This window comes from Nyctereutes procyonoides, unplaced genomic scaffold, assembly GCF_905146905.1.
Source record: "Nyctereutes procyonoides isolate TBG_1078 unplaced genomic scaffold, NYPRO_anot_genome, whole genome shotgun sequence".
Lineage (NCBI taxonomy): Eukaryota > Metazoa > Chordata > Mammalia > Carnivora > Canidae > Nyctereutes > Nyctereutes procyonoides.
Window position 1 is genome coordinate 8,159,035 of NW_026575120.1, and position 23,831 is coordinate 8,182,865.

The following is a 23,831-nucleotide window of genomic DNA, read 5'->3' on the forward strand; positions in this document are numbered from 1 at the left end:
GGCACTGTAATGGCACATGTTTGGTTTTCTCAACATGCTCATTTCCCTGTCTGGTAGGTCTAGCCAGTTTTTGTAGATTCAACATAAACTTGATTATAGAAGCTAGGCCAAATGGATTTAAATTCCCAAAGATACCACAAATTTGGGGGCACCAATGAAATAACAAAATAAACACATGGTAAAAATCAACTTTTGTTTGATAAGAGGGCCCAGTAGAGCTAATCTGCTTTCTGAAAAATAATTAAGAATCCAAATTAATCACACATATAAACCAGTTTATTAGATTGTCAGTGATACTTTGAGACAAATTCAAGTTATTTCATTTTACTTTATATAAACAGAGGAAGGGAGGAAAAGTTTGAAACTTCAAGCTTTGTTCAGCATGTGTGCAGTTAGCATCCACAAAAGCACCATTGGATATGGAATAATTAGCACCACAGAATTTTCGGACCTAACTGTTAACATGCATCACTGGAAAACTTGGAACATAAAAACTGAAGTAGTACGTGGTATGGCCTATTATAAACAATACAAGGCAATTAATGATTTGTTTTCATACAGTACAATACAATCACCAATCAATGAGAACCTTTAGTACAATACAGGACAAAAAAACACTTTGTACCCTGTTAACACTAAAACAGTTACAGATTTAAAAACATGTTTCTTGTGAGAGGCAGTGGGTTGAAACTATCCCTCCTCCTCTTTTTAAATTGAGTTATATAGTTACATGATCTCTTAAGAAAGTATTTTCAAATCTATGTCTCTCTACCTCAGTGCTGACAAATGGTTTTTTGAAAACGCAAAGGCTTGATGCAAATTAAAACAAAACAAAATAAAAAAAACAAAAAAAAACAAAAACAAAACCCCAAACCCGGTAAGAGTCAAGAAGTACTCCAGTGTGGTGGAACATACTCCACTTAAGATCAGTTTGAAAATGATGCCAATGCTGTTGACACTTGTCTTCCCTTCGGTGGAGGAATGTCAAGTACAGAAGCCTTGCATTCACGATGAACTTCGGTTCATTTCTTTCACACAATGGCTTTATTCTGAAGTGTAACATAAGAGACTTATTCCTTATTCCTCAACTGTGTTTGGAGTGTCCTAGGGCTGTTCCTTATGCTGGATTTGACAACAGTGAAAAGGGTTGATAGTCTCTCTGGATTTAGGGCAATTTGAGCTAAAGAAAAAATATTAATTTAAATTTAGCATATATGCAATTTTAAAGGGAGTTTCACTATTTTCACAGTACAAACCCATAATGAATATCATTGAAAACCTTTCTGTTAGAAAGCATGTAACAAACCCTCAATTTTAAGTTGTGTGTAGACCAATTTTGGCATGTTAGAAGATACTGTATAAGAAATGTGCAATAAGAATGGATAGATACAGGTATATTCAGATCTCAATGCATTGATGCCAAGGAAAATATATTTTTACTCACCAAGAGAAGAATATACCTTGAAGCATCTATGCAGACACATGAATCAATCATGTATCTGCCCAACTTCTAATTCTGGAATAGTGATAACAGGGTCATTTAAGAAAAAGTACTCAATTACAGTATGGCAGCAATTTTATGTTGTATATATTTAACAGCAAAACATTTTTGAAAATAGAATCATTATTATACGGTAAGTTTACAATTCACCATTTCTATACTTGTAATACATGCGCTTATTTGTTTTCCCAGTTTTAAAAAAAATCCCACTAGGACCAACATCTTTCAGAACAACAATCTAACATTAAACAAAACCTCCTAAGGAAAATATTTAGCATCACAGAGATTTGAGAAAAGTCTGTTACTTAGCATCACAAAATACTCAATAGATCTACATTTAAGATTGTTCATGCCATGACATTAACACACCTTTGGGTTAATATATCTTATTTAAAAAAGATAGCAAGATACAAACCAAAGAACTGACATGGAATTTTTTTTTAGTTTCTCGTTGATAAGAGTAAACTGCTAATAAACTTGACTCTTGTCGGTACTATGTAATGTTAACTGCGTCTATGAAGCAGCACTTACATTTAGTAAAACATTTAAAACTAGTGATAGAAAAATGGCCACCACAGAGAAAGAATTAAAGATTAGTGAAATTATAGACCAATATTTTCTTCTTAAGTGAACTGCCCCCAAATAAAAAAGAAAACAAAGTTTGTTTGCTGTGAAATATTCTTCTGTTAAAAAATATTCTTGGATAAAAGTTAGTTTATGTTTTATAAATGTCAGAAAGATGTAATGTTGAACTTCAGAAAAAATTTAACTTTTGAAAAAAAATTATCCTATGCCTTTTTTTCTGAATCAAATCTCTTGTATAAATCAACTATTGATTTTCTGAAGAGGGCACAGCTATACACAGCAGCACATCCACATTACTGATTTAAATTTGATAATTTACCAGGCCGGGCTGACTTGAACATAGAAGAAACAAAACTGACTTCTTAATGTTTTAGAGTTACGGTAAAAAAGACTCAACTAAAGAAAACTAAGTTATGACAGGCTGGCCTAACACTTTCGATGGCCCTTGTATTTGAACAACATTTCAACACAAGGTAGTACCAATTAAAAATAAGATTTAAAAAATAAAGGCTGTCTAAAAATTGTTCAATGAAAAAGTCTTCAAATTTTACACTTTAACCTCAAATAATTATAGACTAACTTAGACTAATGGTTTTGCTGTTTTAACACACACTTTTGTTACTCTAGAGTTTTATTTCTGAATTGTTCATTGGTTCTATCATGTAACACAATTTTCTATTAAGTTAAAATAGTTTGACTTATTCTATTATATTATAAGAAGCTTTAGAAAAACACATAAATAGGATAAATTTATAAAAGGATAAAGAATATTTTATGGGATTTTAGACAAATTCTATACAGACAAATAGCTAGTTCAAGGTAATAAAGTGCCTTCATTTCTAGGTAATTAATTTTTCACTAAAATATTTTAAGGCTTTATAAGAAACTTAACATTATCAGAAGTGTGATAGTATATAGGGTTATGCTATTAATTAGCATCTTTCATAGGTCTTGTTTCATTTAATCTTTTAATCCACATTAGGTACTTGGAATAATCAGCAGCTTAAAATTATAAATTTGAATTGTAAATTCTGAATTCAATTTATGAGGAAAAAGAAAGATGTATAATTTCCTAATGCTGTGATTTGTACATAAGACTCACATGCAGCTTGTGAACAATCTAGTTTATGTCATAATATACAACAGCCAATGCCTCTCAAAAAATTCAACAGAATATTATTTCATGGCAAACAGGGCCATCATTTCATTCATTCATTCATTCATATATTCTGTTGTCTCTATGTTTAAATGATTGTACAGCCTTAAGTGAAAAAGGCCAGAGAAAATCTAAGATAAATTCTTCAAATACAGGCACAATGAGTATTTTTTTATTGCAATAGCTTATGCATAATCTGTACTGATGCCAACATCCAATGTTAAAGCATTTATATTTGTTTTCAGTTTGCTTCTACCACCCATGGGTGTATCCCAGTAAAATACTGGAAACCTACCAGAAGTGTATACAATAGCCATAATCATACAGAATTTTATTTCTTCTTGTCATTTCTCTTTGGAATATATGAGGGTATTTTAAGTAATGCTGTGTAGTTATGTTGGCAGTCCCAGATTTTAAGACAAATTATGACTATATGGACATCAACTTATTAAACTGGTTATAACCAATAAAAACTAATTAAAATGTTCAAGTATTCTTTTTTAGGAGTTTAGCTATTTTTATCAGAAGATTACTAAGGTCAGGCATCAGATTAAATGTCCATGATACCTAACATGCTTATCTAACTGGATTAATTTAAAATGTTCCTTAAACTAAGGGCCTTTGAAGTTAGGATGGAGGAGGAAACTTAAAACTCATTGCAAAGAATGGTTTAAATTAAAGGTTCCATATAATCATAGAAACAGGAACTAGTGGTAGGAAAAAGTGCCAGTCTTAAAATTGGGTTTGGTTTTCAATCTAAAGCTTAGTAAGAGTAATTCTTGGCGTTTAAAAAAAATAATAAAATGGCATAAACCTTTATAATTGCACATTCCTTTACCAAAGTGCCACAAGTTACCAAAAAATCTTTTTAAATGTATATGATGCTACTTTTCAAAATCTAAGTACACATAAAGTTTTGCCTTTTTCATAGTAGTATGGTACAGTTTCACAAACTTATCACAAATATAACCAGGAAGATGAGTTATAACTTTCTAAAAACAGTTATAGTGTGGTTTTAAAAAATAACTGTTAGAACCTTTGTCATTATGAGGATTCAAACTGAAGGGTAGCCAAAGCATTCCCGTAATATCCGAAAACATCATGAGAATTTATTTAGGCAAATTTTAGTACTACTCTTCCATGCAATGCACAGAACATCATAGCTTTTTTTTTTTTTTTTTTTAAATACTGGTTTAGTTATCCTGTTTTAATCTGATTACATGTTATACTTACTCTTTAATCACTGAAGTGACAATATATGGAATAACTGAGTTTTGAAAACAGTATTAAGCACTGAGGTTACTAGCCTTAATTGCTCATTCTTATTAAGCATGGCAAAAAAGTCTGAGGCATGGATTATTAATTTTCATGCTTCTATCTCTTTATTCTAAGTGGAAAAGTATAGAGATAATACAATAAAGACAAAAGGACATTAGAGACCAAAGCACTAATATATGGAACAAATAAAATAATAAACAACTGTATGGAAATTCTTCATACCATTAAATTTGTTAAATCAGGGCAAGACAGTAAAAAATAAGATCTCTCCACCAGATAATAATTATAGGAATATATTTCTTAAAAAGTAAGTGGCATGCATGAGGTTAAATTTTTAATATTTTTATTGTTTGAATGTGAAGTTAAACTACAGAGACATGTCATTGTAAACTGAGACCAAAAAAATTATATTGTTCAGGAAAAAACAGAATGTAAGATCATGATTCTCAATGACAGGCCACCTGCTTTCTGTTATGCCACAGGCTAAACGTTGTGGTGTAGTGCCTCATTTAATGCAAGTGAAAATTCTGGCAAAAACATAAAAATGCAAATAATAAAATTAAGGTTAGTTCATAGTCAAAGAACATTGAATGAGTATCAAAAAAGAACCCCTTCTTTTCCCTACAGTTTGAAAATTTCAATCTTCAGTATAAGAATGTGACCATATAAAAGCATGCGAAAGAAATGCCCAATTCGATAAATTCTTCATTTTCCGAGGATGTAGAATGGGATGTAAATTGGTATCCTAGTCCTCTGAGAGAATTAACAAACTTTAAAAACATAAGTAAGATCAGAAAGAATCGGGCGTGATAAATCACTGATAACAACTCCGCTAAACCCAATATACTGATAGATAAGTCACAGAAAGGTTAAGTATTCATTCTGTGTAATTTAACGAATCTTCTTATAGTTTCCGAATATGAAAATATAATTGCTTGTTGGTGGATAAGTCTTGGGTAGTGGCAGTGCTTAAAAACTGTTAAAGAAATACTTCAAATAAACACTGAAATGCAGAAGATCCTTAATAGAAGCTGTAGGCATGTGGAAACTCGATACTAGATGTGATATTCCAACTATATTTAGTTCCTGTATTACTCAAAGTAATATAAGATTGCATAATCTCTCTTGCCGATACACACAGATATTTTCTCATCTTTGCAAAACCTAGCCAATTGCATTTACCTAAGTTAGCTTTTCCTTCCTTTTAGCAATCCTATAGTGATGACATAAATACTGGACATATCTATAAGAACCATTCCTACCACGTAATTTAATCTTGTTTTCTATTATTTAGCTCTTTTATAGCACTTTTCATTTCCAAAATGCCACACAACTAATTGTAATAGTTATTTCTCATTCTATGGGGTGGGCAAAGTTAGTAAATGGCTTGTGTGGTGGTGGAACTATAAGAACAGTTTTCAGGGATCCTATATATCTTCTCTGTTCTGTAAGCAGTTTTATCCAGCATTGTCCTCTGCTATGTATCTACACCACATGCTCCTTGAGGCCAAAGACTGGATCTTGTCTGCTGTATACCCAGACCTATCAGAATGTTTAGCTCACACTGTATTCTAAACAAATATCTGCTGATTTAATGAATGAGAAATAGGATTGAGAAAATAAAACAAAAATCTTAACATACTGCCCCTCACCCTCAACTTCCAAGTGAAAAGCTGTGCTTACCCACTCTTGCTTCTCTAATAACATAAGTGGTATTACTCTTCTTACATAGTAGGGTTGTATTACTCACTCTTAAGTCTGGATGGCAAAAACCATTTGATATGTGTCCTCTAGAGTACCAGTGACTCAATTATTACTACAACTCCTCCTAAAACTGTGCATTATTCACCTTTCCTTTGGCCAAGCATTTAAATTAAAAAATTATGTTTCTGCACACAATAGATTATTCTTAAGCTAATTCAGGCATAAATAATCAAGAAAATCCTCATAGCTGTAACCATTAGTATGAATACAGAGAATATCAGAAGGGACGGAAAAGACAGACATGTACAGCAAAAGGAATTGGGGACTAGAGGTCCTTTAATTTTCTGGAAATTAGTGCAGGAAAGCTAAGATCCTTGAGAAGGTAGTGATTTTAGTGAACTAGGTTAATGTCAAGTTTAAGCTAGATGATATTGAAAGTCTTTTCCAGATCCAAAATTCTATGTTGTGCTGACTGGTTCCTCTTCTGATAAGATGAGAATCTACACTGTATTTAAAGGATATTTTATTTTTTTAAAAAAGGGATAGTGAAACTTGAAAAGTTTGATGTTTTTGAACTCCTAAACAACTGTGAATATTAAGTTTTTTTTAAACCACCATTACTCCGTTTTTTGCAATGATAATGTAAAACCTTTTAAATCTCAATAAACATACTTGAATTATGTTAATGTAGTGTAGATATTACTTTGCTGACAGTAATTCATATTATCAGCAAAATTAGGAGTGAGTTTTCTCCTACTTCTGCTACTTTACATGAACATATCCCCTAAAGAAGTCTTAAGTACAATCATGATCCAATTTTCAACTTCAAAGAGAGGAGGTAAAATTATTTCTTATAAAAATTAGAGTTATTGTTTTTAAATCACAGCAGTGGAAAATAAAAGGCTATGATATTAAGTTTGAATCTCTAAATTACTACATGTGTTTATAAAAACAGGACTATGAATTTGAACATTTTGACTGAGAAGCAACAACAAAAAATACTAATTCCAAAATTAGGAAGCCAAATCTGATTTTTATTTGGGTCCTTTCTCTTTTCTTTCTTTCTTTTTTTTTTTTTTTTTAAGATTTTATTTATTTATTCATGATAGTCACACACAGAGAGAAAGAGAGAGAGGCAGAGACACAGGCAGAGGGAGAAGCAGGCTCCATGCACCGGGAGCCCGATGTGGGACTCGATCCCGGGTCTCCAGGATCGCGCCCTGGGCCAAAGGCAGGCGCTAAACCGCTAAACCGCTGCGCCACCCAGGGATCCCTCTCTTTTCTTTTTGATAAGCCAGGCTATGGGTTTATTGATCTTATTCTTTTTTTAAAAAAGATTTTATTTATTTATTAATGAGAGAGAGAGAGAGAGAGAGAAAAAGAGGCAGAGACACGGACAAAGGGAGAAGCAGGTTCCATGTAGGGAGCCTGATGTGGGACCCGATCCCAGGACTCCAGGACCATGTCCTGGGCTGAAGGCAGGCACTAAACCGCTGAGCCACCCAGGGATCCCCAGATCTTATTAATTCTTTTAAGTACCAGCTCCTAGTTTTGCTGATCGGTTCTGTTTTTTTTTTTTTTTATTTCTATATCATTGATTCCTGCTCTAATCTTTATTATTGCTCCTCTCCTGCTGGATTTAAGGTTTATTTGCTGTTCTTTTTCCAGCTCCTTTAGGTATAAGGTTAGACTGTGTACTTGAGACTTTCTTAAGAATTTCTTGAGAAAAATCTAATTTTTATTAGCCAGAACCCTAAATATGTGGGAGGAGGAAAGATGATTTACTATCAGCTTTAATTTCTGCTAAGCTAGGGCTTCTCAAAACCCTTCAAGCAGAGTGTACTCCTTGGGAAATCAGGTTTATAATTCTTTATTTCACAACTGAAGACCTCTTTACCCTTCTAACATTAAATTGATATTACTCATACTCAAATGGGAAGAAGGGCCATATTGTCATTTTTTCACAGGGCAACAAACATTATTGGCAGTTAATTAAAATTAATTACTACAACTAAAATGACGATGAACTGCTGAGAGAATCCATGCATACTGCTCAAAAGTAGTTAATCATCTTTACAGTTGGAACATAGATTCTTGAGGCATGGTATGATAGTACTGCGAGTCCTCCATATAGGTTAAATTATACTAATGAGATTTTCTTGAAGATTCAGATGTAACTGCTTTTTTTTTTTTTATGAGAACTATGACTTATGAGTAGAGGTAAGCCAAATTCTACACTAAAGCAGCTTGTGTTAAAGGGAAGTATCATTTCAACATTTTTTGGAATTATCAGAATGAAATATGAATGTGGTAAAATAATTTAGAAGAGAAAAATAAGTATGAGAGGGGAGAAGGAAGGTATATTTAACAGAACGTAGAAAGAAATGAGAAAATCAGTGATTGAGAAGGATTCACAGAATGGGGTAATCTGAAACTTTATTAATATTTTCTCAGTAATCTGGCAAAACTTATTCAAGTGCCTTTTTTCACAGGACTGATATAAACACTATTGTACTTTATGGTTATTTATCTCCTTGCTGAATAGTTGTATAAGCACTGGAAATGACATGCTAACATTCCATCAAGTTAGGAAAGTGCTTGTTGTGTGTGCTTTTGGGCGTGTGAGTTAATGTCCTGGGATCTCTTTGTGGTTCTGCAGCTTCTTATTTAAGAATCTTAAAGATGGAGATAGTACGTATTGGGATGGACTAGCAGAGGGCCAGCTCAGTCTTCAGTTTTATGTAGTTATGTTAAAATTCAGACTCCTTTTCGGTCAGAAAATCTTGAAAATGATTTCTGTCATTTTCTCTTGAAAATGACAACAGCTGGTACACTTGGGTGACTCAGTGGTTAAGCGTCTGCCTTTGGCTCAGGGCATGATCCCAGGGTCCTGGGATCGAGCCCTGCATCAGGATTCCCACAGGGAGGCTGCTTCTCCCTCTGCCTATGTCTCTGTCTCTCTCTCTGTGTGTCTCATGGATAAATAAATAAAATCTTAAAAAAGAAAAAGAAAAAGACAACAGCAGACAGTAACAATTCACCCTTTAGATCTGTTGGTAACGTGAGTCCCTAAGGTCACAGTGGAATTTTCACTTAAATTTATTTCTGCACCCAAATGCCAATGAATTTGCTTAAAATGGCAATTTTAAGATAAATTCAATGAGAACTTTCAAAAACAAACAAACAAACAAACACCAAACAAACCAAAAATGCAATCTGGATGTTGGTTTTATTGTATCTACTCTCTTGTTTGTATGAATTATGGATCAAAGTGAGTTTGTAATAATAAAACTGAGCTCATAAAAAAAATAAAACTGAGCTCATAAGGTCTATGTTATACAATTTTAACAGAGCATAAAACCTACCAAGCCATCACCATATTGATGAACAACGAAAATATTCATTCTAGCACGTATTCATTATGGTCATATCATAAGAAGTATCTCCTCACCTGAAATTATTTTTCACATTTGCTTTCTGAGGTCAAAGAGGAAATACAGGGATCCCTGGGTGGCGCAGCGGTTTGGCGCCTGCCTTTGGCCCAGGGCGCGATCCTGGAGACCCGGGATCGAATCCCACGTCAGGTTCCCGGTGCATGGAGCCTGCTTCTCCCTCTGCCTATGTCTCTGCCTCTCTCTCTCATTCTGTGTGACTATCATAGATAAATAAAAATTAAAAAAAAAAAAGAGGAAATACAAAGGGAAGGAACCAATACAGTTCCAGCTTTGTTGTTAATAGAGTTTCCTAGAACAGTACTTCTTAATGCATACAGCAATAATTAAGGTGGGAGAGTCATGAGAATGTTAGGAGTACTGTCATTTAATATTAATATTAGAGGATTTTTTGTCTCCTTCATCCTTACTGTAGTTCCACTGCCCTGATTTTAATAACACTCATATGTCAATAATAACACTCAGTGAAGATCTAATGATTTCTTGCCTGTTTTTTTAAAGTATTATCTGCAATAGAAAGAAACTATTATGAACTCATCAACATGGATAATCTAAAAAATATTAGGTTGAGTGAAAGAAGCCAAATGCCAAAAATACATGATCATTTATGTGCAATTCCACAATAGACGACTAACTGATAGTCATAGAAATCAGATCAGTGATTGCTTTTGGAAGCCGGGACTGGGGAAAAAGCGGGGTGTTGACTGGAAGAGGATGCACAGAAATTTTCTGGAGTGAGAAAAATGTTCTCTATCTTGACATCCACCAAAACTGACTGAATGATATATTAAGATTGGAGCATTTTACTGTATGTAAATTATACCTTAATATAAAATGTGAAAAAGCATTGCCACTAAACACAATATTCTTGCTAAAACATTAGAGTTGGGTGTCATTTTTCTTTTCATTTCAAAACTTCTGCCTTCAAGAGCACCTGGGTAGGTCAGTGGTTGAGGGTCTGCCTTTGGCTCAAGGCATCACCCCAGGGTTCTGGGATCGAGTCCCACATTGGGCTCCCTGGGGGAGCCTGCCTCTCCCTCTGCCTATGTCTTTGCTTCTCTGTGTGATTCTCATGAATAAATAATCTTTAAAAAACAAAACACAAAAATGAAACACCTTCTGCCTTCATACTGTCCCATAAAGAGCAACATATTCTAGAATGGGATCCATGACTAATATTCTACAGAGAACATGGATTTTATATCAGGGCACTGAACTAAACAGGTTTTTTTTATTGCTGGAGAAAATTCTTTTATGGACCACACTATATGTAACAGCTCTAAGAAAGGATATAAGACTTCTTACATTTAAAAAATACCCAGGACAGAAAAGGGTTTTTAAGTTCAATTTATCATTGTGAAAATACTAATTTATAAAGGCATAAAAAAGTCAATGAAACACTTGGCTCAAATGCTGCTTAAAGGTGATCATGGCAATATGGCCTTCACTCTTTTTTTGTTTCTCCAAGGATGAGTGAACACTGGTGGAGCAGTAGTATACCACTGATCTCTAAAGGAGACAGAAGAACTAAACATTTAGGTGGGAAGGAAACAAGATTTTACTTATGCTACTTTGGTGCATAGTCAAGTGTATATATTTAATATCAGTTTTTAAAACTATTTTGAATGCCAGTGTTTGGGGCATAATTTATGATTACCTTGCCACTTCAAACCTAAGGGACCACGTGTTCACCAACTTTAAGGAGGTTATAATCAGAATTGAAATAACCACAGAATTCCCAGTTTCCTACAGAAATAACCTTATTACACCATGTGACAGTTCTAAAAATAAATAAGTGAAAGAATTCTATTAGTTCTGAGAAGAAAGTAGTAATACCTTGAATAGAATTTATCTACAAGTAATACCAAATATTCATGGGCAAAATTAAAATTACAATCAAAAGTCGGATAATTATTTATCCAATTTATTTCTTTTTTAATTCCAATTCAAGCCCATCAACTGTTTATGTTGTCTTAAATCTGCATGTCATACAGAGACATCTAAAATAAATAATTTTACTACTCATCATGATCTCCATCTGAGATGAGACAGAAAAAAAGTGAAAAAGCAACCAATTTCCCTAGAATAATAGCTGGCCTTTGAGAAGAACTCAGTATTTGTTGAATAAATGAATGGATGGTTTCCTTTCCCTCGATGACCATTTCTTACCTCATATAGTGAGGCTGCTCACTGCACATTAAAAATTCGGTATGATTGAAAAGGCAAAGTATAGACATTTACTTAGTAAAAGAAAGCAATGCTCTGAAACCCCTAAATCATGGGTCATTATTACTGCTACAGCTTTTGTTGACATAAAAATCACATAAATATAGATCAACACAATTGTGAAATCACAACAAATTGAAAGAAGATAACTTTGATTTTTACTGTAAAATTTTCCTTTACAAAACTCAATTAGGGGGGTGCCTGGGTGTCTCAGTTGGCCACCAAAGTATCTGTCTTCCCTTTAGGTCATGATCCTGGGGTCCTGGGATCAAGCCCTGTGTTGGGCTCCCTCCTCAGTGGGGAGTGTGTTTCTCTCTCTCCCTCTGCTCTTCCCCCTGTTGGTGCTCTCTCTCTATCTCTCATATAAATAAATAAAATTTAAAAAAAAAGAAAACTAAATAACTCAATTAGGGGCACCTATGCTGTTCAGTGGGTTGAACATCTGACTCTTGATTTTTGCTCAGGTCACCATCTCAGTGTTGTGAGATGGAGCCTGGGGTTGGGCTCCACACTCAGCAAGGACTCTGCTTGTTCTTCTCCCTCTACCCCTTCCCTCCTCCATCTCAAATAAATAAATAAAATCTTTTTAAAAACCCAACCCAATTAACACTAAAGGACATTGCTTCTCTAGAGTGAATAAAAATTTTCATAATTCAGTCAAAAAGGACCCCCAACCATAATCTTGCAATGTTTTCAACTTTAAAATAAACAAGTGTGAAAACAGTTCCAGCTGACAGAATAAAACAAATATTCTGAATAAAGCCCACATACTATCTTCCACTGATTATCAAGCAAAGTAATAGAGAAGTCCACATCGAGTAGTGGAAAGATCACTTCCTGAAACCTAGGTCAAGTTCTGAAATGACTGGTTAGACGATTATGAACAAACCACATGCTATCTTTAATATTTTTCCTATCTGTTATAAAATAAGGGTGTTAACATGACTCCAAAGACTTCCTCAGGCAAAAAATGTAAAGTTGATTGCAGATTTAGACAAGAAAACCTTATGTTGTCAGGTCACTAAGTAAACAGCTGAATGTAATCCCCATATCATGCAAATTGTCTTTTTTAAAAAATTTATTTATTCATGAGAGACACACAGAGAGAGGCAGAGACAGCCAGAGCGAGAAGCAGGCTCCATGAAGGGAGCCCAATGTGGAACTCGATCCAGGGACTCCAGGATCACGCCCTGGGCCAAAGGCAGGGGCTAAACTGCTGAGCCACCCAGGAGTCCCGTCTTTTTAAAAAAGGAAACAAGGCAGTTCTGATTCTCTCCAGCAATACAATTATGCTTTGACATTTCCCTGTCTGTGGATATTCATTTTCTTAATGGTGTCTTTTGATAAGCAGAAAATATTAGTTTTGATGAATGTGTAATTTTTAATGACGTGTCTAATTTTTAATTTTTTAAAAATAATATTTAGTGCTTTTTGTTTCCTGTCCAAGAAATTTTTGCATACATAGTTGTATGCTTTTATATTTGACTGACAACAGCTTCAAGAGATTATAACTAGCTCAACTCCCTGGCTACTGCTGTATGTGAGAGTCTTGTGGCAAAAGGAGGCTCCTCTTCCAATTTTGCCTAATTTTGTTATACTTTCTGGGGAATTGTCCGTGTTATGGGTTGGGAAAAATGAATAATGATGCTATTAGTATTTACTAAGTGCTTTTTATGTGATAGAAATTTTGCTAACAGTTTATCTTATTACATTTAATTTTTTAAAAGAGAATCCTGGTTGACTATACTTTCTGTGAGGGGAATAAATCTTATCTGTTTTCTTATTGAAGAAGATCCTCTGGACCAAGATAATTGTCCCAGAACAGAGTAATTAATAAGTATAAACTGAATGCTGATTGAATAAATTTTCATAATAACCCTATAAAGTTATATAATTTACCCACAATTCACAATAGTGACAGAATTGGACTTGAACCCACAACTGGTTGGCACCAAAGTCTGTGTTCTTTATAATTCTGTACTAAGCCCATTAAGATTGCCTGATAACTCTAGAGGAACCCAGAACCTAAAGATACAGCTGAAATCACAGCTATTACTTAAGCGGGGGGAGGGAATGTTTTAAAGTTATTGTTGTTTTATTCCTCTCATAGTAAAAAGCAAACGTGGAACTTCTACTAAGCTCCTTAAAAAAAAAAAAGATTTATTTATGAGAGAGAGAGAGAGAGACTGAGAGCATACAAGTAGGGATAGGGGTAGAAGGAATCTCAAGCAGGCCCCATGCTGAGTTCAGAGCCCAACACGGAGCTTGATCCCACAGCCCAGGACATCGTGACTGAAGTCAAAGCCAAGAGCCAGTTGTTCACTCAACTGACTGAGTCATCCAAATACCCTTCCTTTTTTTTTTTTTTTTTTTTTTTGAAGTAGGCTCCATACCCAGCATGGAGCCCATTGTGGGGCTTGAACTCACAACCCTGAGATCAAGACCTGAGCTGAGATCAGGAGTCAGAGGCTTAACTGACTGAACCACCCTGGTGTCTCTAAGCTCCTTGATAATCTTAGCCATACTGATCTTTTTATATTTGTAACTATGGGATATTTGTGCAGACTGAGCCAATATGAAACTTTAATGGCCATGGATCTATAGGAACAGAAATATTCAATCTGCACATAAAATTTAGAGCTCAGCTTGCTAACTCCTCAGTGATGCTGCAAAGCCATGGTTAACTGGGAATGCTAGGAGTAAGGTTACTTATTTAATGGAATTTCTAGTCAACAGATCTAACTACAATACTTTTAATCCTACTGAAATTGAATGCTATTGAATATTGAATGAACATGCTATAGAGAGAACAATTAAATTTTGTATGAATGAGAATACTTCCAATGCTCTAGAATCTTCATTGTTAACAATTATAATCAGTGCAGGGACACCAAACAATACCAACAACGAAACAAAACTACAATCACCATGTAATGATGTAAATGAAGAATATATAGGTTATTGAGTTAATTTCATATGAACTTAGAACATTCCTTTCAAATTGGTTTTGAAAAAATCCGCTTCCAACTTATTATGTGGTCATTTATGTCTCGTTCATAAAGAGTTTGGGAAAAAAACCTCTCTAGTTGTTTTTTAATTATTAACTGAACTGACTGTGAAAATGAAGTATTTTTATTTCTTAAATTCTCTAAATAACACTTTTTGAAGGCTATACTGCAATGCAGATGCCATGACAAGACCTGTGAGGACAGGACAGCAAGGGTTGTGTGTATCCTAGTCATTAGGATTAAGTTCTGGTAGGTTCACTAAGGTGGGAGCTCAGGAAATAGACTAAAGAACAGAGATGGCCAAAGACTCGATAACTAGAGGAAAAAGGGCTGAATCTAGGCAAATGTTTGTGTATAGTGATTACCAAAATAATGATTTGGTATGTCTTCTGCCAGGGCCAAAACCCACAGTAGACTGAGTGCAGAACTGAGCCCAAAGATGTGATAAAAACAGGAAAATGCCTAGCATGCATTAAAAAAAAAAAATTTAAATTGGCTATAAAAATGTGTTTAACTCACAGACCTAGAACAAGTAATTCTGAAATTTGTATGGAACCACAAAAGACTGAATAGCCAAAGTGATCTTGAGAAAGAAGAACAAAGCTGGAGGTATTAGAATCCCAGATTTCAAGATATACTACAAAGCTTCAGTAATCAAAACAGTATGGCACTAGCACAGAGACACAGATCAATGGGACAGAATAGAGAGCTCAGAAATAAACCCATGCTTTTATGGTCAATTAACCTACAACAAAGGAGAAAGAAAATACAATGAGGAAAAGACAGTCTCTTCAATAAATGGTGTTGGGAAAACTAGACAGATACATACAAAAGAATTAAGCTTTCTTACACCATGTACAAAATACATGGATTACAACATGGATTACAGACTTACATGTAAGACCTGAAATCATGAAAAACTAGAAGAAAGCACATGCAACTTGCTTTGACTTTAGCCTAAGCAACATTTTTTAGATGCATCTTCTTTTTCTTTATTTTTAATTTTATCTATTTATTCATGAGAGACACAGAGAAAGAGAGAGGCAGAGACACAGGCTGAGGGAGATGCAGGCTCCATGCAGGGAGCCTGACATGGGACTCCATCCTGGGTCTCCAGGACCACACCCTGGGCTGAAGGCAGCGCTAAACCGCTGAGCCACCCGGGCTGCCCGATGCATCTTCTTTTGCCAAGGACGACAAAAGCAAAGATAAATACTTTGAACTCATCAAACTAAAAAAACTTTTGCACAGTGAAGAAAACCACCAACAAAATAAAAAGATATGCATACTTGCAAATGATATGTTTGTTAAGGAGTTGATATCCAGAATATATAAAGAACTCATACAACCCAATAATAACAATAACAAAAAGAAATGATCTGATTAAAAAACAGGCAGAGAACCTGAACACTTTTCCAAACAAGACATACAAATGACAGAGACAACATGGATGGATCTGGAGGGCTACTATGGTAAGGGAGGTAAGTCATTAAAAGACAAATACCATACAATTTCATTTGTATGTGGAATCTAAAAAACAAATGAACAAACAAAACAAAACAGAAACAGACTCATAGATACAGAGACAAACTGGGGTTGCCAGAGGTAAGGAGGGCAGCCTGATGGGCGAAAAATGTGAAAGGAATTAAGAAATAGAAACTTACAGTTATAAAATAATACATTATGGGGATATGATGTACAGTCAGTATAGGGAATATGGTCAATAGTATTGTAATAACTTTGTATAGTGACAGATGGTAACTAGACCTATTGTAGTGATCATTTTGTATGTATAAAAATACTGAATCACTCTCTTGTACATCTGAAACTAATATAATATTGTTATGTCAATTACAATTTTTAGAAAAATTTTTTATCTATAAAAACTTAATACTTAATTTTACCAAATTTTGAGTTCAAGTTTGCCATTTAAAATTTCTTTTTTTTTTTTTTTTGCCATTTAAAATTTCTATAACATATTATAAAGGCTGCAATGAGCAGTGGGTTTCTTATAAACCCTGGTATTTTATTAGATTGCTAAGTGATCTACTGAAAAATCACTTAACCTGCCTGGGCCTGTTTCTTCATCTGTTTAGTAAGGTTAGCAATAATGAACAAAACTAACCTTAATCAGTATTTTTATCAGAATGAAATGAGATACAATATGTGAAGGAACTTTGAAAAGTATTGAAATTATATGTAAATTATTATAATTGAAATTCCATATTCTTTTTACACTTGTTTAGAAATTCCAGTTACGGAAAAACTTTCAAGACAAATGAATCTTATAAAAAAAAAAAAAGACAAATGAATCTTTTGCATCAGTAACTAACTGAATTTATCAATTAATGGGTCTTCTTTGCAATGGATCTATGGAAAATTATTACAGTGTCTGATTTACTAACACAGTAACAGAATCAGGCTCATTTCATTTGGCTAAGATGTCAGTGAGATTCATAGTTGAGAACACTGATGGACTTTTCTAAATCCAGACATATGGAGAAAAAAAGTTTGTGAAGATAGTTATGTGTGAATAGAGTGAAATAAAATTAAAGTGAGGATGAATACAAAAACCTAGAGCAGGGAGGACAAATATATGATACGAAGTCTCTACTCCTTGCCTTCCAACCTCTCAGCAACTCAATCCCTCATGCACACACAGAAACCACAGCATTCTTTTATGGTGAACCTGCATGGGGTTTCCCAATCATCTCCAACTGAGAGTTTAGGAAATCATTAACACTTGAATACAGTAGTCACATGAGATAAAACAGAACCATTATTTTCATCCTAGGACATCAAAAGAGATTTGGAATGGAGAAGACAGAATTATTATTCAAAATAGTATTGTTGTAGTTCTCTAAATTTGCATCAGTGAAATATATGTGTAGATAATTATATCATATTTAAATTAAATACTGTAGATAATTAAATATTTAAAGGAAAAATTGTTAAAGGGAAAATAACATTTGGCATTTTATAATCGATAGCTTCAAACACACTTCTCATATATACCAAATCACTGCCTGGTATATGGCAGATAATCAGATGAATACCTGTTGAATGAAAAAATGACAGTTTGATTAGGTTCCAAAAGCTGCTTTGAATCAAATAACGTTGGATGTGGCATACTTAAGGCTAATGGCAGTGTGGCAGTGGAATATTTTTCTTTTGTAAATTATTTTATCTCTAGTCCCTGGCAATAAGGTCTGGCACAGAGTAGCCACTCAGCATCCACGGAGTGAAAGAACTGGATGACTGACCTATTAAGCAAGGGAAAGAATCTTTCTTTCTTTCTTTTTTTTTGTGGGGGTGGGGGAGAAAGAATATTTCTGAAATAAAATTTAGGATGTGCAGGACACAAAAGATCCCGTTTTCTACTCCATCTTAATTTGTGAGTCAATCCTTGAAACAAAATGACATAGTATTTCTTACCAGGTTTTACAATTATCACTTTCCATTCCCACTTGTCTTCATTTTGATTTGTCTGTGAAGTACTGTCATCCTGAAGCAACGAGATTTCAAAGGCAAAACAGGAGTGGGAACCGTGGTGATTGAGTGAAGAGAGATGATTCAATCAGCAGTGCTAGGTGTGGAGGGGAACAGAAAAGAGGAAAAAACCGTCTCCGGTTTTAAACTTAATAAAAAAAAGTGGGGCTGGGCAAATTAGGGAGAGAAACAGTACACTGAAACACTTTTCTAAAGCAACCGTAACTAAGTATGAAGGATGCCAAGGAGGATAGGATGGTCAATAAATGTCAAATGAAACAAAGAGCTTCTGGAGAAGAATGTGGAAAGGCCATAAAAGGAAGTCGAAAGTAACTAGAAGTTTCTCTGACTCTAGGGATATAGATATTGAAAGGTTCCTAGGGATCATCTATTGCGATCCAATCTTCACAACCGATGAATAAGCAAGAGGTTAAATGATATGCCGCATGGCCAGCTACAAAGCACACTGTAGAGGCTTCTAATACAGTGCCATTCTCTCCATGCCACACTGCTACACACCAGGAGGGAAAAAGCGAGACCTTCGAATTCTTAACATTCCAAGAATGCTTGAAAAAATAGGCTGAATAAACACAAAAAATTTGGGGGGCTTTATTAATTATAGCACATTTATTTTGTAACAAAATTATTAAAACTAATTATTTAGAATTAAATAATTGAAAACCTAATGTAAGAATCAAATTGTGTGTTTACCTAAGATTGATTTTTTTCCCACATAAACTGTAAAAAAATTTCCATCAAATAAAATGTAGATCTTATGTAATGTTTCTGAAGGTAGAAGGAAATCACTTCAATGGAATACACTGCGTGAATTGAAGCCTGGTATGTCATTAGGTGTTAATATTTGGGTCTTTAAAAAAAAGTCAAAGAGTGAACGGTGTTTAACAAACCAAATTGCACAGAGTAACCTCATGACCCAAAGGATTCCTTAAATAGGAGTACAGTCTAATAATACAGGAAGAACAATAATGCAAATTCGCTTTCGTTATTATAAGTCAAAAGGGCATTCTTTATTCCAAGTAAATTTAATATTATAATTGATCAAGTATGTAAATAATTGTCAAAAAAGGCTCAGAACTTGGGGAATTTTCAGGCTGAAGATTTTACTATATAAGGTAGAGTCTTACTGGCAAAATACTAGTGCCGAGCTTATGTTAGAGACTATAGAGTAGAGGTTAAGTGCTAGATGGCTGGCAGTGTGTCCTCTGAGGATTGCATGGCATTCAATGAATTTCTGTGACTAGGGAGATAATGGTGAGCAATGAAGAAGGATCTTAAATGGTGATGGGGCACTGGAAAGGAAAGAGTAATTATTTAGTATGTTAATGAATCAGATGCACTACAACTCTTTCACTAAATATTTTCAACTCAAAAATTGTTTCTTAATAAGAGAAAACATTTCTAATTTTATAATGGAGATCAAAGGGATAATGAAATTCAATTTTAAAGAATTTTCTTTGAAGTAAATATTATCAGTATGTTGTAGCAGATCATTAAAGAAATAGCTGGCTGCTACAAAAATTATGAAATTATTTATAATTGTTCTAAATAGCATTTGTCTGAAAAAGTCATATACATTCATATTATGAGTCAGCAAATTCACAAGATGAAGAAAGATTCAGTTACCATTATCCAAGAATCAGTAGTAACTAGTTTTTGTCTTAGTTCCAAGATAATTTAGGCCAAGAAAAGGTACATTTTTTTCTATGTCAAAGTCACAATAATATCCATAACTATAGCATTTCTGTTTATTTAGATGGGTATTGCTTGTAGGATTTAGAGCTTTCTTAACTTCTTAAAAGCTTTATTAACTTCTTGAAAAAAATTTAAAATAGAGGCAGAGAAACTAAAAAAATAAAAGAGTTTGAAAAATAAGAATTTCAAGAATGCTTCTTGAGTTTGGGTTTTTCTGACTGCCAAAGATTTTGAAAAGAGCATTTAAAACACTCCATTTGCAGAAAATACATTTTTATTTATGCCTATTTCCTCTCCAATTTCTTTTTTCTCTTTCTTTCTTTTTCTTTCTTTCTTTTTCTTTCTTTCTTTCTTTCTTTCTTTCTTTCTTTCTTTCTTTCTTTCTTTCTTTCTTTCCTTCCTTCCTTCCTTCCTTCCTTCCTTCCTTCCTTCCTTCCTTCCTTCTTTCTTTCTTTCTTTCTTCTTTCTTTCTTTCTTTCTTTCTTTCTTTCTTTCTTTCTTTTCTTCTTTCTAGGTGTTGGAGGGGTAGAGGAAGAGAGAGAGAGGGAGCATCTTAAGCAAGTTCCATGCCCAGTGCAGAGACTGAGGCGAGGATCCATCTCACGACCTTAGCCAAAATCAAGAGTTGGACACTTAACTAACTGAGCCACCTGCAATACTGAGCCACCTAGCCACCCCAAATTAATATTTCTAATAAAACTGCGTAAAGGTAAAGTTTCATATCGTATACAGAAAAGATTTTGAAAGCATTTATTGAATATTAACTCTGCCAAATTCCAGACGAGTTTCCAATCTACTACATAGTAATAAGAAAATGATTCTAGAATGTACATAGAAAAAATCTACAGAAATGCCATGATTTAAATTTAACTGCTCTGGTAATTCTAACCTCAAACCTTAAACAAACAAAAAACATACAAAAAGTATCCCTCTGGAAACCCCTAGGTCTCATGAGGAATAAAGGTTACCTTTCCTTGTAACTCAGAGGAGCTTGTAGGACCATATATATTTCATTTGCAGCCCCCCACCCTGAGATTATAGGGATCATTAATATAAGCAAAGCAATTTTCAATCTTTTTTTTTTTTTCTTTGCGTAGGCACCACACCCAGCATGGAGCCCAACATGGGGCTTGAAGTCACAACTCTCAGATCAAGACCTGAGCTGAGATCAAGAGTTGGAAGCTTAACTGACTGAGCCACCCAGGTGCCCTGGTTATGTAAATCCTTTTACATGTGAGAATTATTAACAACACAAGATATAAGGATTACATGTGGAGAGCTAAGTAACAATAAACTTGTTATTGATAGGAGAAAGCAAGTATCTTGCTTATTTAAAAAAAAGGTTGAGAAGAAAGTAGATTGGTGGTTTTTAGGGGATGGGGCAAAGGGACAGATGGTTGTTCAATGGGCTTAGACTTTCCATTTTGAAAGATGAAAAAGTTCTGGACTTTGTACAACAAGGTGAATACACTTAACACTAATGAAATACATACTTAGAAATGGTTAAGATGGTAAATTTTATGTTATTTGCTTTTTTTTTTTTACCACAATAAAAAAAATGAACTAGACCAGAAGAGTAAGGTATTCAGATTGACTAAGGATATTTTTTGTACCCCTGATAAATTGTGAGTTTATATCTAAAAAACCCAAAAAATTGAGAAAAGTCATTTGAGACTTAGAGGGTCAACTTGTGAGAGAGTGAAGACTATCACCTATGGACTTGACTCAGGCTGGAAGGACAGAATATTTTGGTTTTGAAATCTGGGGAAGATGCAATGAATGGTTACATATTAAGTAGTCTGAATTTGAGCACAGGAGGTGGGGGAGAAATTAGCATTCTTAGTGATCATTGCCCAGAAAGCTAGACAATATGGTAGTACAAAATCCTAGGTTAAATACTTGGGTTGTCTCGGATCAAGTCCCACATCAAGCTCCCTGCCTGGAGCCTGCTTCTCCCTCTGCCTATGTCTCTGCCTTTCTCTGTGTCTTTCATGAATAAAGAAAATCTTTAAAAATAAATAAATAAATAAATAAATAAATAAATAAATACATACATACATACATATATACATACATACTTGGGTTTATGTATTTAGCTTATGTTTAAAGTGAGCCCTACCTAGCTATTACTTGTTCATAGGATAACAAAAAATAAAAATAAAAAATAAATCTCTTTGGCTGACAGTATTAAAATCTAAACAATTCCAGATGGAAAGATGATATGGAAGAAAGAATGCAAGTCTAAGGCCATGACAAAGAATGGCCTCCATACCATTCAGAAAGAGCAAGACAAAAATGCCAATTTCTGAACCCCACTCTGGACCAACCAAATCAGAATCTCTGGGGGAGGGGACTAGAACCCATATTTTTAATATGTTATGTACGGGAATGTTGAGAATGACTGAACTAAATTTTAAAGGGAGAAACCTCTATCATTTTAATGGAGGTTAGAACTCATTAGAGACAAAGTTTAATGTTTAAGGAAATTCTTGATGAGACCATCACGGCCATGACTCTGAGTTCCTTAGAGGCATACTGGAGGGTCTCTACTGTTTTAAAGGGGGGATTATTGGATTAAAACAATCTCTTTGAAATATTAGAAGAGATATTCTTAAGTGAGTCAAATGGTAGTCTGTGTTGCAAGAACCAGCTGTCTGGTTAAGCTTGAAATTTTTAGAGCTATAATGAGAACTTTTATAGCTCTAAAGCAGAGATGACAAATAGCAAATATTTGGCATGAATGTTGTTCTTCTCTCTTTCCCTATAGATGCAGATTTCAAATTCTTAACATAGTACTTTAAGGCAGCCAATCAATTGTAGTAACAAACAAGATGCAACCAATTTGTCAGTATTTCTCTAGGGGCACGGGGTGTGGGGGGGGAAGATTGGGCTTTCTTTAAATTTTACACACACACACACACGTGTAATATTTGTGCAGAATAAAATTCACTTAGCTAAATATTTAGAAATGTATAATGCTGATATAATTTATAGACTTTGGTGTAATACATTTTGACTTACTCAGATCTCTCTCTAAAATGTATTATTTGTCCACCGAAATTTGGAAATGTTACAGTATCATGAGAAAGCACTAGATGCCTGGAATAAGTGAAAAGAAAAAGTGGACCCTGCAAGTGAGAACTGAGTTTTATATTGGTTCATACTAGATCCCTGAATTTAGATATTATTGCCACAGCTACCTTTTGCCCTATACAAAGCCTTGAAACTCTCCAGGAGAGAATAACATGTATTATTTGCAGCAATAGTTAACCTACATGGAATCTTATTCTCTAATAAAGAAAGCTTAAGATGAAATAGTGAACTGTGTTCTTTCCATCTTAAATTAGTAGTGCAAGAAAAAATAGAGCAGGAAAATATTTTATTGCTTCAATCCTTAAACAAATCAAATATAGATTTTTACAAAGAAAAACTTTTATAATATTCGATAATTTGGTTTTGTAATTTACTGTACTATCACTTGTGTCTTTCCAAATAAACCTGTAGCAGGTACTTTTGAAAGAGCAACATAAGTACTATGATCATCCCTTCATATGGTTGTTTCTGAAAAAGATGATCAAAAATGAAAAGTTTCTTATGAAAATTATAAAAGATAGACTTGGTTTTGCAAGCAAATCTCATGAAACCTGTCTTAACTAATGCACTTATTTAGTATAGCTCATAAATACTTGAAAATGTCTCTTATGTTGTGTTGTAATAAC

The 23,831-nt window shown here is 34.1% G+C and overlaps 1 protein-coding gene across 2 annotated transcripts in view; it reads right to left on the reverse strand.

Moving 5' to 3' along the window:
- Nucleotides 1-258: 258 nt before the first annotated feature.
- The window catches only part of PURG (purine rich element binding protein G), a 37,455-nt gene continuing 13,882 nt past the window's right edge, over nucleotides 259-23,831 (reverse strand). For both annotated transcript variants that reach the window (XM_055335263.1, XM_055335262.1), the window contains exon 3: nucleotides 259-1,180. In XM_055335263.1, the coding sequence (XP_055191238.1) occupies nucleotides 1,166-1,180 (15 nt within the window). In that variant the 3' untranslated portion in view covers nucleotides 259-1,165. The remainder of the gene's footprint in view (nucleotides 1,181-23,831) is intronic.